Source organism: Montipora capricornis, chromosome 4 (assembly GCF_036669925.1).
Source record: "Montipora capricornis isolate CH-2021 chromosome 4, ASM3666992v2, whole genome shotgun sequence".
NCBI classification, from domain to species: Eukaryota; Metazoa; Cnidaria; class Anthozoa; order Scleractinia; family Acroporidae; genus Montipora; species Montipora capricornis.
Genome location: NC_090886.1, coordinates 24,745,513 through 24,761,324, shown reverse-complemented (window position 1 = coordinate 24,761,324; position 15,812 = coordinate 24,745,513). Strand labels below are relative to the sequence as shown.

General features: G+C 40.8%; 1 protein-coding gene across 2 annotated transcripts in view; it reads right to left on the bottom strand.

Annotated features, from left to right (window-relative positions):
- Positions 1–4,863: 4,863 nt before the first annotated feature.
- The window catches only part of LOC138045811 (uncharacterized), a 46,729-nt gene continuing 35,780 nt past the window's right edge, over positions 4,864–15,812 (bottom strand). For both annotated transcript variants that reach the window (XM_068892441.1, XM_068892440.1), the window contains exons 2-3: positions 12,768–13,436; positions 4,864–12,469 (exon numbers count right to left, since the gene is read on the bottom strand). In XM_068892441.1, coding sequence (XP_068748542.1) covers positions 8,397–12,469; positions 12,768–13,353 — 4,659 coding nt within the window. In that variant the 5' untranslated portion in view covers positions 13,354–13,436 and the 3' untranslated portion in view covers positions 4,864–8,396. The remainder of the gene's footprint in view (positions 12,470–12,767; positions 13,437–15,812) is intronic.

Here is a 15,812-nt window from a genome sequence, read left to right as displayed (position 1 = left end):
GGTTATATTAGTGTGACCCTTACTCTGTCCATTAATGGCTAATTTTCGATAGACATAGACCATGCTGTGATCGCTAATGCCAATATGACGCACACCTGAGCATAACACCTTGTCAGGACAGTTAGTAAAAATTAAATCAATCAATGTTGCAGAAGTTTCGGTTACTCTTGTTGGTTCTGTTATGAGTTGTTGAAGACCATAAACATCCGTGATAGTTAATAATTTGCGTGTATCGCTGTCAAACTGGGATGCGGCCATATTGCAATTTAGATCCCCTAAAAGGTAGAATTCAGTATTAAGGGAATCCAATTTCCCAATCAACTCTTCAAAAGGTGAAAATATACTAACAAGCGAAGTAGGTGGTCTATACCACGTAGCAACAATAAATGATTTAGAACGAGGTTTGCGTATTTCAATACAAAGGTTCTCAAGACTGTCCATGCAAAGATCGTTGCGCACCGAAAAGTTAATTGACTTTTTTACATAAAAGCAAACGCCCCCACCTCCATATGTAGTTCTATCACGTCTAACTATATCATAACCAGAGATACTGACCTCATTATCGGTGATGTATTCATTTAGTTTAGTCTCGTTAATTGCGAGAACATCTATATCGTTACTTACGAGAAAGATCTTGAGTTCATCAAGATGAGTGGTCAATTTATTTATATTCAACGAGGCCAGCTTAAAACCGCGTTTGGAGGGCAATACTCGAGAACGATCAATAGGATTTTGAGTCGGACTTCTCGATGACTCCTGACTGTTGCCTTCCAACGGCACGGCATTAATGGAAGGCATAGTAAAAGTTCAATGAGCTAGACCATGATAAAAATTCTTAAAAATACGCTTGTTACCTGCAAAATTCAGGTGTAGACCTCCACGGTTTAACCCCTTTTCGTTTATATTATTGTGTTCAATAAATCTCCAATCATTCTGACGACAAAACTTCGTCAAGTGCTTGTTCACCTCTGAGACTTTATCATTAAGCTTGTCCTTTCGTGTTACAAGTCCTGAGACTATGACTTGAGCTTCGGAAGACCCCTCTATCTGTTTAGCGAGATCAACAATAGCTTCTGCAACTTCTTTAGATGTTTTGCCGTTTTTAGCCTTCAGATCGTTTGTACCTACATGTAGCACCACTTCATCAGGCTGGAGCTCTAAATTAGGCTTTAAGTAATCTTTCATGGCTTTGGTTGTGGCTCCAGAAAATGACTTTACCACCACTCGGTGCCCTACTGCTTTCGCTAATTTCTTACCGTGAATATCCTTGACCATGGAGTCCCCAATCAATAGGGTTGTAAACTTACTGCTGGCACTCCTCTCTCTGCCGACCTCACCGCGTAAATCATCGTTAGCAGAAGTTTCGCTTGGTTCACTAGGATTACTGCGAGACGACCTATATGACGCCCGTTGATGGTTTTGCCGTCGCCGGATGATTTTGTGTGTTGCTGCCTCTGTCTCTGTTGGATCATCTTGTGCATCACTAAGGATCTCAAACCTGTTACGCGTCACGATATTATTCTGAGTTGACATTTTACGTTGGTTGCGTTTATTACACCCAACATTCGTGCCCGAGTTTTTCACTTGATAAAAACACTCGTTCGTCTCTTGCTGGTGATGGGAGTCTTCTTCGTTCTTTTCTCGTAAAATAAGCCTTAATGCAAGCCTTAGTGAGTCATTTTCCTGTTCCAATGATACAGCACGATTTTCGAGAGACAAACATTTCTCCTCAAGTTCTTCGATAACTCTCTCTTTTTTGCATATAGATGATTCCAGTTTCTCACACCTCCCTTTGTATTCACAAAGTTCGGCGCTAACAGCAAATTCCTCTCGATTTTGGCAATTTATCGAGAGCAGATTAGAGTTGGCTTCTACCTTTTTCTGTAGAATAAGGAGGTCAAGTTTTATACCTTCCATTTCAGCAACTAATTCAGTATTAGATCTCTCTTGACTGGAAAATACTGGTCCCGCTTCGGCTACCCTTGGTTGATTAGCATAAATGTCGTTGGCTTCAAACAACAATGGATTTACTTGTTCGACCGTTGAAGAGACATTCGAGCCCGTTGAATCGGTTCTCCCTGCGTTGTCTCGAACAAGTTTGGTCAAGCTGCCTTTTAAAACGGGTCCATCTCGCCCCTGGAAGGCGAGAGTGAGTTGCTTTTTACTGTACCAAGTAATAGTGAGGTTGTTGACAGAGCTTTTAAATTGTTTCGAATTTCCGCCGGGCGACGACCATTTGCCTTGTTGTTTCAAACCCTTCTCAACGAAATGTTTTAGGGATTCAAGATCACTAATCCACGTTAACTTGTCACCTTTGAGCTGAAGGTATTGTAAATAAGAGCCGTCGAAGTTAAGCGGGAGAGACTCGTTATCTGTCATCATGTCCTCAATGAATTGCGTTTCGAATTGATTGTCTTGTGTCCCAAATTTGCGAATTCACGGACAAAATCCCTTTGGATACTAGAGATTTGAGTTTACGTAAGACGCGTCAAACAGTCAAAAAACCAGAATTTATTTTCTCCGTTTTAGAGGCATTTTTAGCACATCTTTCAAATATGACTTTCACCTCAAACAACGCAAGCTTGAAACAATAGTTGTTGCCCCAAATTTATTTGAGCCAGAACTCAGTTTACCCAGATAGACATTAACAGATGCAGGCACGGACAACAACAAGTTTCTTTGACTATGATGCTTATTACGTCTTTGAAATTATGCATTGCTACGATGTAATAATTGTACGATTGTGACCTAAAAATTGCTAGTTCGCGACCTCTTTATTAAGTATCCACAGGTTTCGCCTTCATCACTGAGAGAGTGGAGTAGCTTAGGTTGCGCTAATTGACAAGTTTGAGCAAAAATATCCTTCTGTCAGTATGTTTAAGAATCTCCGGTACTGAAAGTTTTTTTTCAGTTTTATAGTTGCGGTTACACATACCTTGGGTTTGGGGCCTTCCGGAGGGTAAATGGCTCGGGTTTGGTTCAGCTCAGGCTTCATGTTACCCTTGGGGATGCGGTTGCACGGTAAAAGACTCCCCTCTGGGTAAAATAATTCATATAATTAGGGATCTTCGTGTATTAGATACGCTCTGCTTTATGATTGGCCTAGCCACCTCTTTTGTATCCATGGAAATAACGCTAGGGCAGTGTCGGTCTAGGCAAAGTGGTTACACACAAAAACGTCCTTGCCCGTGGGCAAACGCTATCTACCCATGGGTAAAAGGGCTAGTGTAACCACAACTAATGTTCTGTTTCCTTCCTCTGCAATCGAATGCATAAAAATGGTACTCCGTGCAACAAGAAAAGTTTCATCTGTTATTTCAAATAAATGTCAGATAAATAGCCGTGGTACGAGGGTATTGTTGGTTTTCACTCACGTGATCAACAGCCATGTTTTTCAACGAAAACAAAAGAAAACGTTTGCATAATAATAGAGTTGAATTCCCGGAGGATTTGGTCGGGGCTCCAACATGGCCACTGTTTCTTTGTTTAGGGGCTCCAACATGGCGGCCGTGACGTCATGTGAAAACCGAGAATAGGCAGCGGAGCGTATTGTTTACGTGGACTTCATCCACGTATTAAGAAATGGTCTATTGTTCTGTTCCGAATGCCACAAAACAAAAGCCTTTTTTTTTGTTTCCGGCATTAATAAGCGCCGTGATTCTACGTGATGAGGTAATTATCATCAGAAGATTTCCGGCGTGCTTAGTTAGCTGCATTTGGGGAGTGGAGTGTGGAAATTTGCTTGGTCAGTTGTTTCTTATTCAGGGGTACCCAGGGGATAAATGTAAGCGGGACAGCTTGATCATGCGCTCTGTGCATTTTTGATTAACTGTGGATTAAATTAAATCAAGGTCGATATGAAGAGGAAAAAAAAACGAAAGAATACAAGGAAAGGAAATCAAAGCAAGCCAAAAAGCAACCCTTATTCTCATCCTTGCTGAAAACAATCTAATGAAGCAAATTAAATGGGGTCCTTTAATTTGGTGAAAGGAATACAGCACTCTTTACGGCAAGCCTTAAGACACTGTCTTAGATTTTAAATGAGAGCAATCATTTAAGTCAAGTCTTTCAGAAAACTACTGGTTGTGTGTGCGGCACTTGACAAAAGGTGACAACATTTTGAGGTGTTCACAAAACCAACGGCGCGAAAGGACTGGTAAAAAATGTCCAAGCTTAGAGTATTTTCTCTTCGGAGTAAAGTTGAAGTTGATAAAATGACATTATATCATTTTTCCCTATATCGCAATTCTTTTGAAACACGCTTCGATAACCTAAGTTGCAGAAGACACGTGTGTTAAACTTATCTAAAAGGATGGTCAATAGAGAACACCGCCCTATTAGCATTGCTTTTGTCGTCGCTTGGCAAGCAACACGTACTGAAAACTAAGTAAGATCTCCGAAAAGCACTGGAACGGAGCTCTTTTCAAATGACCGTGGATAACATCTGAATTGAGGCAGAAGATAAGAAAGCGCAATTTTCATAAAAAGCGAGCAGAATTCTCATCAAACGCGCAATGATAATTATAAAAAGGGTAAACGCTAGTATCAGGGAAGAGAGCATTAAGAATCACAGTGGTAATCTTACAGAAACTTGGAAGGTAATGAGTAGTTCCCTGCATGGGACCGAATTCTTAAGTGACACTTATACATAAACTCGTTTATGGCAGCAAAGAATTTGCAGAAAAGCAAGATTTTGGTGAACAAATGAATGACCACTTTTGCTCCCTAACCTGGCATCTGGTATTCAGGATACAGTTTTTCAACCAGAGGATTTTTTAAACCGAATCGACTCAAATTTTTATTTTCGTAAATGAGGCATACATTCAAAAACTTATCACTAAACTCAAACTCTCGGTAAAATGTGACTTAGGTAATATTTCAAGCAGACTCTTAAAGCTTTGTATTCCGTGCATTTCAATATCAGTTCTGTATGTGATATTATAAATCAAATTTTCGAGACTGGAATATTTCCTGATGATTGGAAAAAGGCAAAAGTAAATCCTACTTTTAATGAGCCTATAAGATAAACAATATTTTTGCTCATTTCAAAGACCTTTCAAAATGGTGTTTTTTATTTTGGAATACTTCGTATCTCTCTAGACGTAGTCAAGTTTCAAAAATTGATGACGTCACAAACTATAGAAATGACTGTAGTAAAATATCTCCGAAAATATTGGATGGGTGTCGTTCAAACTTGGCACCAGTAATGTACATCAGATAAGGAACAAAGTGACACTCATTAAATTTTGCCATAGCAACAGTCTCATTTCCAGTCCCTCTCTGTAATGAACCAAATATCTTGGATTTTGAACAGATAAGTACAGGAAGACGGTCAGACTTGGAACGCATGTGCTGCCCATATTGTTTTATATTTCTGTATAAGCTTACCGAGGGTGAACATGGCTTATTACGCGAATAAATGATAAAATCAATCATCCAGCAGCAAAAATGGTTGCCACGCATGGCAACAGCACACAAGGTATCATTTTGTGCCTTACTTGACGCAGATTACCCATCCATTATTTTCGGAGATGTTGTCAATTTTGGGAGTTATTACGGTCATTTACACAGTTTGTGACGTCATCAAACTTGAATTTCTCTGGAAAGAGTGAAGGTTTTGCGAAATAGAAAACACCATTCTTTATAACTTGGAAAGGACATTTTTTACTTCATAGGCACTTTAAGTCCGATGAGAGAAATATTCCAAGCAGTTATATTCTACCTGCCATATCAAAAAGGAAAGGAAAGAAAAGGAAAGGAACTTTATTTAAGTGTCTAGTCGTTCTAGCGCTGGAGCAAAATTGGGGACACTGTAAACTGAAATTAACAATTAACGGAAAAGTCGAATGTTGGTTATTATAGAAAGTTCATGCATACTCAGCTGTTGGAGTATTTCCAAGCAAGAAATCTTTTAACAGTCTCAATCTGGCATTAGACCAAATCATTCAACCTGAACAGCTTTGATACGTGCAATGAACCTTTGGCTTACCAACATGGATGCTGGTAAACTTAATGGTAGTGTATCTATAGACTTAAAGTGCTACTATGATAAAAAAAATCACTTCCCCATTTTCCTTCAGATTTTCAAAAGTGTCGGATTGCTTAATACTTGACTGGCAAAATTCTGAGCTTATCCAAAGATAAAATAAGTATCATGTGGCATCAGAAACCCATAAGGGTTGAAACGTGTAACGGCCCCTTGTGTAATGGGAACTGAACAAGCTTCTGAATATTCGATTTGCTAAGTACCATATTTGGAACAACAAGAGAGAAACATTAACCAATCAGTTCGCAAGAACACCGTGGCGCAATACCACCAATGTTCTCGCGCAAAATTAACTGGGGCGAGGGGTTTCCAAATATGGTACTTAGCACTGAATATTCGGAAGCTGTGAACGCGCGTTACACGTTTCAACTCTTATGGGTTTCTGGTGGCATTCACCATGGTTACGATTTTCCTAAATGTCAACAACATACAACACCTGCAATGTTTGCAGATAGATATATAACTACATATCGCTCATAAAGATATATCCACAATTGGATGTTCCGTAAATAGTAGCCTGCGCGCAGGCACTCTCTCTTCGGTGGAAGAGAAGGAAGCCTGCACGCATATCTTTGAATTTTGAATGCCGCCTCCTAATGTCACGCTGAGAGAGCTGTCAAAAGTTAGCCAATCAGGGCGCAACGGAAGTAAACATTGAAAAAAACACAGAAAACGGAAAGCTACGCGTTGTGTATTTCAATTTGCTCGAGGCAGAAACTAAAAAAAAACTGTAAATGAAGGAAGCCTTCGCCAGAAAAGCCTGACAACTATTGCTGATGCTGTAAAGCGTAGCTGAATATTCAATACGGTAATTCGTCGAAGTCCCTTCCGCGGAAAATGTGTTTTGTTCGTTTGGGAAAAATTTAGCACACAAACGTCAAACGACGGGAATCGTAATAGAGAAATTCGTTTTCCCTGACCGCATCTCCATTGCGTGAGACTCGTCGACCACAACTGCTGCCAAATTTCGGTAAAGCAAAGCGGAGTTATCTTTTTAAATTTATTTTAATGAAATACAGACATTACAACTGCTACATCACACTTTAATACTAGCCAGATATTCTAATACCTACACCATTTTACTTCAAAGGTTTATCAAGTATTTGTGGTTATAGATATGTATTTTACTAATTCAATAATTTGAAAATTGGAATATTTTGTTTTCAAGTATATCGGAGTATTGCGGAGTTACGAGGAGATCAAGCAATCATTTGTGGAGCCGCCTTTTCGGCTTAACCAAATACTTGCTAAAATCGTGTAGAGTTCCTGTATCGTTCTCTATCGTTAAATCAGCAACAGAGGCAGCCGAAAGGCCCATTTTTGTCCAAATGTGATCAGCAATAATGCTTTGTGGAGGACAGGAAACTACCACGGTGACATGAAGTCGCCCTCGTTGTATTTTGGCCGCTACGAAAAACAGTTGGGAAATAAGACTTTTCCCGAATCCTGTGGATAACAGAGATAGAACTTCCTTCCTTCCAATAGAGAAGCCATTGCATCGCGTTGCCCGACCTTTAATTATGTAAAGTTACGGTAAATTGCACATTCTACAATTTTCTCAGACGCATTTCTGACCACCTCATCTCTGCGAAGCGAAGAGGTTTTCTTGTTGTTGGAGCTTGTCAGTGGTGACGTCACGAGGTAATTTAATTTCAACCAATCAGTATTTTGCGCCCAAAATTTGGACGAGACATTCAAAACACAAAGCCATGCGGGCAGGCCCTCATTCTACCCCCAACCCCAGTACCTCGGAGGGCCTGCTTGCTGGCTACGCAAATAGTGATTTAGCTGCAGCCGGTGCATGACTGGCTTAAGACAAACAAGTTAAGTTGCAATACTTCCAAAACCAGTTATATGACTATCGGCTGCTCTCGGCAAAACTTGACAAAAGCCAAATTCATGAATCTAGGGATGGATGATAGGCCAATTGAACATAAACCTTCTACTAAGTTATTGGGGGTTCATATTGATGAAATGCTAACCTGCAATACTCGTCAAAAATCTTGAAACATTTGTGTCTGTTTCCCCTTCCCCAATGTCGATTTGGGTATCACAGTGGTCTCAGTGCTTCAAAACAAGCGTGGCTCAACATTGGGGAGGGAGAGGGCACATTTCAGTGGGGAAAACAGTGTGAAGTAGAAATCTCAGGATTTTTCCAGAAAATTCGAGAGAAACGGTGTCTGTTTCAACGATTTGTGACGAGTATAGTGGAATGATCAGATCGAGAAAAGCCTCTACCAGTATATTCCGGTGACAACTGAATTTCGACTTTTGACCTTGATTAGAGGCATCAACATCATATATCCTTCCTGGACAAATGATCACGCACATACGCAGTTTGTTGATATCATCACCACTTTTGAACCTGTGGAAAGTCGTGAGTGAATATTCGAAGGGTCTTAGCGTCTTTAAACGCCGCCCAACAATACAATTTCTTAGTAAGCGTCATAGTCACTCCCATCATTCCGCAACCCATAATCAAATGGTAGAGCGGTGGTTTGTGACTAGTGATAAAGTTGACATGGCGGCTACGGTCATAAATCATAATTCTGGCTTTGTTTGGGTCCTGTTCATCGCTGACAAATCCTCTCATGTCAATGATCTTTCCAAAAGTAGTATCTGCCTCTAGGGTTTGTACTTTCACAATAAAGCGACTTCCATCTCTCAGCGGAGGTGGTGCATAGTCAGGACCACTGGGTTCTAAGCCTTCACCAATCGTCGATATCATAAAACTTTTATCTGTGGTTAAATCCACATCCACTAAGTTCCTTTCACTAGTAGCTTTGCAAGTGTACTTGTGCTTTTCCCAGTGGAGTTCCTGACACTTTCTTCCACAATACGTTGCTGTCTTACAACGTTTGCAACGTTTCAATTCAACATCACGCTGAAAACAATAAACGCAGTACTGTTTCAGAGTAGCTGCTGTAAAATTTGTCTGCCTCTGGTCGTTCCGGAGACAACGGTTGGGGTGAAACTCCGTCAGCACATTATTGGGAAAAGACACCATACTACGGCCTTGTAATCGCGATTCAAATGCTCTGTCAAAAAAAATATGTAATTGCTTTGGAAAAGAATCACGTTCAGAGGGCCGCAGTCCTTCGTGAAAGGCTGGCCCACAGTTGTCATGAATAAAGTTATTTTCCACCACACAGGATGGCTTTCCCGGGCTCTGCTTTCCCACCATTATTCCACCCATTTTGTTGTTACAAATCTCATTGCCTTTATAAAAACCACCAGAGTTGTTGTGCACGCAAACACCCCACCAAAGATTTTCAAACACCATGTTATCCTCAAAACGTATGTCATTGATATTCAAGGTAGCGCGAAAGCCGAACATTCCGTTGTGGTAAATCTTGTTCCCACTCATCACAATAACTGGGCAAACCGGTGACCCGGGAACTCCACCGACGACAACACCTTCATATTTATTGTCATAAACCTCGGAATCTGTTATTATTGCTCCTCTGGCTGCGACACCTACTGTTGGACTCTCATCAATCCAAATTCCCCTGATATTTCCATATATGTGACATTTGTGAACCAATAATGACCCCTTGTTAAAGACTCTTATTCCAAAGGCATACGGGTTTTCCATCCTTCCATTTCCACTGATATTACATTTTATTAAAGCCGCAGACGACTTAGGTCCGGATACTGCAATCCCACTACCTTTGCTGTCCTTGACTGTGCATTCAAAGAACTTTGTTGCTCCACAAATCGACATCACTGGCAGTTTTGACACAGAATTCCGAAATGTACATTTGTGAAATTCTGCATTTCCGTTTGGTGGAACAACAATTTCATTCTGTACGACAAAGTTGATGCTTTCGAAATGGCAATTCGCACTCAAGGTAACTTCAGTGCAGTTGATTGTAACATCTGATTTACATCTAAGGCAAGCCATTGCAGTGTTCTTTATTAAGGTGAGCCTGTAGTCACCGTTTGCCATTTCGTACTGTCCATTTTCAAGAAGAATAACTTTTTTTGTGTTTCGACGCAGGGAGCGTCTGAGTGCTTCTGAACAGTCAATGACTTCCCAGTTCTTATCGAGATCTTTAAACTTGTTTCTGAAAGGCTCATAAGAACGGCAACTGTTAGAATCATAGTAATACGCGATGGCAGCAGAGCATAAGGCGGGAAGCCTCAATCCAAGTCCAATTAAAGCCAAAGCCTTCCTTGTGTATCCTTTCCAGCAGTCTGGCATGATCTTGATGTACTCCTCGGAATCTTGGAGGCCCTCTGTGAAGTTTTCCATCTTTAGATACGCAGTTGCTCGATTGTTTAACAAACGTGGATCTGGGTGTTTTGCGTCTTGGCTTGCTTCAAGCGCTTCCGTGTACGCTTCAACAGCTTCCTTGAAACAATCCTTTTTGAAAAGGCCGTTTCCTCGTAAACGAATCTGATCTATAAAATCCCTCTTTAGTTGAGTTTCTTTGAAACTTGCAGACGCTTGATTCTCAGTTGGAAGCCGAGATGAATAGAGTATAGTCTTTTGCAATTTTTGGGAAAGAGGCAGGGTATGAGGGAAGCGCTTCCTTAAATCCTCGGGGTCCAAAGTCGTCCCATCGCTTGGACATGAATCCAGAATTTGAAGTGAAAACCTTTCTGATTCCTTGGCATCCTCTTGATGGCCATGAACGCTTAAATGGAGGGCATTTTCATACAGAACACGACATGCCTCTGGAGTTAGAACGGCTGTTTTACTTTCTCTAATGATGTCCGGCCGATCCAAAAATACCCTAAGATGATCCTGTAACTCAGAAGCATGAATAGCTAACTTGGACCAAAGGTAAAACAGCGAGGGGTTAGTCACATGTGCGGAGGGCTGCTCTTGTGGACTAATGGTGACATCCTGAAGTATTCTGTCTGGCGACGGGCAATCGCGGAAAGCCTGAAAAAGGATTTTTCCTGCTCTTATCAATGACGATGAAGTTTCTTTTATGGTCATTCTGTTGCGAATGACCTCTTGAACCAAACGGTGCAACCCAAGTGATCTCGAACTCGTTTTTTGAAAAAGAGAAAATTGTGTCAAAGTTTTTATGACATGGTTTTTCACCAAAGAAAGCTGGTTACAACTTTGACCAGACTGATCAGCATCGGTAAGCAATTGAGAGTTGATTAACTCTTCTTGGATCTCATTTGGAGCTAGGAAGGCAGACGCTTGTACAAAAGTGGACGCAATTGCCCCATGAGGTGACTTCCTGACGTACTCAAAATTTAAAAGCCACGTGGTGTGCACTGCCAAGCGGGATCGAGATTCATATTCCGATGACTGCTTTGCCAGCTGCTGATTTAACAAATTCAACCACTGACTCTTGTACTCTTCAAGGTACTTGCTAACAGAACACTGAAGGGCTTTGATATGTGCACCAGCTTGTTCTAAGGCAAGAGGCAGAGAACCAAGCTCGCGAACAAGCTCATCCAATGCAACATCCTGTTCTATTACACTGTTGACCCCAGAACGAGCAACAAGAAACCTTTTAGCATCGTCCTCTGGGAAGTCATAAACTTCAAGACAACAGGAAAGTTCCATATTTATGGCCTCGCAGACCTCCTTTGCTTCACGTCTAGTTGTAAGAAGGATATGACCACTTGCCTGCCTTTTCCACCGACCACAAAATACCTTGTGCATTTGCTCAGAGAGGGATAATTGGTCGACGTCATCAACAACCAACAACCAAGGCCTTTTCTGCTTAGATATCCACAGTAAAACCTTGGAGAGCATCATATCGAAGGAATTCGCCTGAATTTCTAGGCGTAAACTTAGGTCACTAAGGGAGTTTTCAAACTTTTTTTCATCCTCCATGGAAATCCAAAACACACCTCCCTCGTATTCGTGTTTATGCTGCCAGGCAAACTGAACTGCTAAGGTTGTTTTCCCACAACCCCCAAGTCCGCAGATGGCCGCCATTCTCACTTCTTTGCTTTCTTCCAATGGAAGGCACTTTTCTAGGCTTTTGAGTTCGTGTTCCCTACCAGTAAACCACTTGCTTTGTTCAGGAGCATCGAAGACAACTTGACTGACATCCTCTGACGGCTGCATCCTCTTTACTGTTGCCATTATTTGATCCAAATCTCCCTGCATAAACAAGCTTTTGGCTTCCAAAGTTTTGCAAAGCCCCAGCACCTCCTGTGTTGTTTCCCAATGGATCTCATGGTCTTTATCCATAGTACTCATTTCTTCTCTTATCACATCTTGATTGCACTTGAGCTCTTCACATCGTTTTTCCAGCGCGTTTTGTTTTTCTTGAAGTGCAGAGATTGCGCTGTCGAACTCCGTCCTGAATACCTCAAGTGTTCTTCGTATTTGCGTACGTTGTTCTTCCTTGTAATCATCTAACGAGTCGGAAAGTTGTTGAATTTCCTTGCAGATGTCTTGAAGAAGAGTGCTATCTAGTGTTTTAAGGAGACATATCTCTAGTCCTGCAAGAAAAATTGCAAGCAAACAAATATAATTTGAAAATGTTACATTTGTTTTACTTGCATGTTGCTTAAGACCAAACCAATAATTTAGCAAACAGAGAACGCTTCTGTTCGCTACAAGTGCAAAATTTATAACTCTCGTTTTAGAGATAAAAGTCTTTCTTTAATTTTTGCTGAAATACTCTACAATAAAAATCATAGTATTTATTGCTGCAAAACGTTTATATGTTTCTTAACGGTCATTTCACTGTACTACCGCCATATTCATCGATTTTACATTTGCGGTCTCCTGACTCACCTTGATTCCTCCAAAGCTCCAGTTCACCAATAGTACTTTTCTCATCAGCAGGTAGGATTCCCAGGTTTGTAACTAGAGCCTCCATGAGATCAAAGCAGGTATGGTAATGGCCTTCAGTCCAGATTGTGAAGTCGCAATGGGCCCAGTTGTTGCGAACTTGAGACCTAACATCATCAGCGTTGCCTTTGACAGAAATGAAGGGTGAAGCTCCACAGAGAACAGCTAAAGCCGCTGAAGAGTCAAAGGAATGGTCAAAGGCGTTATAATGTGCCATAAAAGGTTTCATAAACAGCTTGGCAAGGGACACTTCGTCCTTTACACAGTAGTCGTAGTGGCGTGGGTTACGATGGATGTTGTTATTGTTGATGCTGACGTAGTTCAAGAGTGTTTTTGATGGTGGAATTGATTTCCAGTGAGCTACAAACGTCTGTTTGTCTAGTCCAAAGTTTCCCACCACGTGATGGTAAAATGATGTCATTTTGCTTTTAATTTCTTTCCTAAGGCATGGAGTTAGAACTCGGTGAAGACCAATGCCCACTGCCAACCACCGGCGCTGCTCCTGTGATGTCCCGGATGAGGAAGCCATACCGGAGGCTGAAGCGGTTGATCTCTTCAAAGAATTGGGACCAGTTGGTTTGTAACGTTCTGCTCACTCTTCAGCTAATCCTCCTAACGAAAATCAAGAAAGACTAGTTAATAAAGTTAACCGTGCAATCAATGAAGGTCTGGAGAAAGCCCCATTTTTGCACAAGAGAGATTTCCTCCCTACCACCCACTACTAAATTCCTTTGTCCTAACCACTTTACCCTGCTCCCCATGTGATCATAAAAGACCTCAGGAAATCTAAACATCATTCGAGAAATGATCTGTGATCTGAGATCTGTGATCGCATAAAAATAAACTTTTGCGATTTTTTAATTAAATGAATTGGTGGATTTGTTTTACAATTTCGAATCCAGCATTCGCTTTTCATTAGCTCTTAGAAAGTTCCAAAAGAAAATGCCTCTTCCCCTCAAATAGCATCCACCAGAAAAATTCTTAATTAATCCCCAAAAGTCCAGAAGAGATCTCCAATTTCAAACCTCACAAAAAGGCCCACCCAACCACCCCCTCGCCATGCTGTAAAATCACATTGTGCCGCTTGTCTCATCTAAAGTCGTAAAAAGTGGCTCTTGGTGTACTTAGCTTTCCCTGCATCAGGTGATTGCAGAGCAACAGCTTCAAAGCAAAAGTTATCGAACGAAATGTTCATCAATCGTTTATAGAAGAGGGTGAAATTTGTGTACATCACCAGTAATACACTGAGGGAAATTCCAATCGTATAGTAGTCACCGAATTAGCCGCCTTTTTTAGGGTGAATTTATTAATTTGACGGAAAATGCATCAACGTCGTTGACGTTATTGGCCATTGTCTTGATCACATAAAAATTTAAAAAAATACAAAGAGAAGCAGAAGCACACATAAGCGGGGGTGGTGACGTAATTAGCTATTGTCTCACATTTATGGACAAAATGCGGTGGATTCTCACTATCGTATAGCCAGTTTGACAGGGTTATCATTGATACCTCAATATCTTTGCCCATTTTTTACGAATATCGTATTTTTTTTTAGGTTATATGGTTTTGGGGGACACTGTCAAGAAAGTTACAGACATTTGTATGGATTTTGAACCACATCTTAAAGCCGATGACACGGTTCAACATTTGTTGATCAACAAATGTTGCAGCTGTTGTTCAACAAATGTTGAACAATGTGTCATGCCATGTTAAATGTTGAAATATGCCATTCAACACATCCGTGAAACATTGCTCAACATTTGTTGAGAAACAAGTGTTGAAGGATGCTGAACCTTGTGTCATCGGCTTAAGGTCCATAACTTGACCTCTACTCAACCTAAAAGCATCAAACTTTGTCAAATAGCCAGTCCCAACGTTATCTTTCATGCGATTGTGTCGATTCATGGATTGGTTTAAATTTGAAACTCGCCCCAGCACAACTTCGAAATGGGCTATCGTATAAGATCCACTGTTCAGGCTCCTCTTTGGGCTTTTCTTGCTCGGCGATTCGCCTTCTTAGGAAAAGCTCCTTGGAATGCTCAAGATGTGGCGAGAATCAAGTCACTAGAAAGCTTTTGACGAGTATAAAGCCTCGTATACACGAGCAGCTTTTATGCGACAATGACTTTGGACAGCAGAGATACGCAGAAACAAAGCGAGACTACTTAGTTGGCACCAGAAATAAGGCACTTACGAATTACATTTGCCACATTCTAGACGAGCAATTTTTCATATGTGACAACTTTAATTTGTCATGTACGAGCTAACACGCCAGCTTCTCAGCAAATATATCAGTCAAATAAAAATTGCTCGTCTACACGAGCAAAGAAAAATTGTGGCATAAAAGTTGTGACATACAAATTGGTCGTGAAGATCGACAAGGCTTAACTCGCATTTCCCTTGTATGAACAAGGGTAGCAGCGTCCACCAAGATGTCTTGGCAACGAAAGATTGCGTTCAATCTCCAACATATCCATCTCGAATCAGAAAAACAAAACACTGAAATTGGAGTTTTTGGCCAGTCGAAAAACGGAAAAGAAGCTGATAGTTTGTATAGTTTCTCTCTCAGTGCAGATAAAGCTTACAGATTGCCATGTGATATCTTTTCTTGCGCTAAAATATGTGCAAAGTGTAGTCCGCTTGGCTAAATGATAAGTTTTGCAAAACCACTAAAGCGAGCTAGTTTAATAAGTGCTGTTGTGAAAGGAAGAAAAAAAATTCTTTGCAGTCCATTAATTAATTGCTCGATTGCGCTTGAAAGGCTCCCGCGAAAACCTGCAGTGAACGATAGTTACATTGTAAGTTAAAGCTACCTAGCAAATTGACTTTTAGAAGAGTGCAAAGATTTTTGAAGAATGCAAAGTCGATAAGTCTTATGCCTCAACTTCACTGATCACTCATTCATCACTCCTCTAAAACAAGAACTAATTGTAAACCTTCTGGACACATTCTTTTCAGTTCCGAATCACCCTTGATCTAGGATTTGCC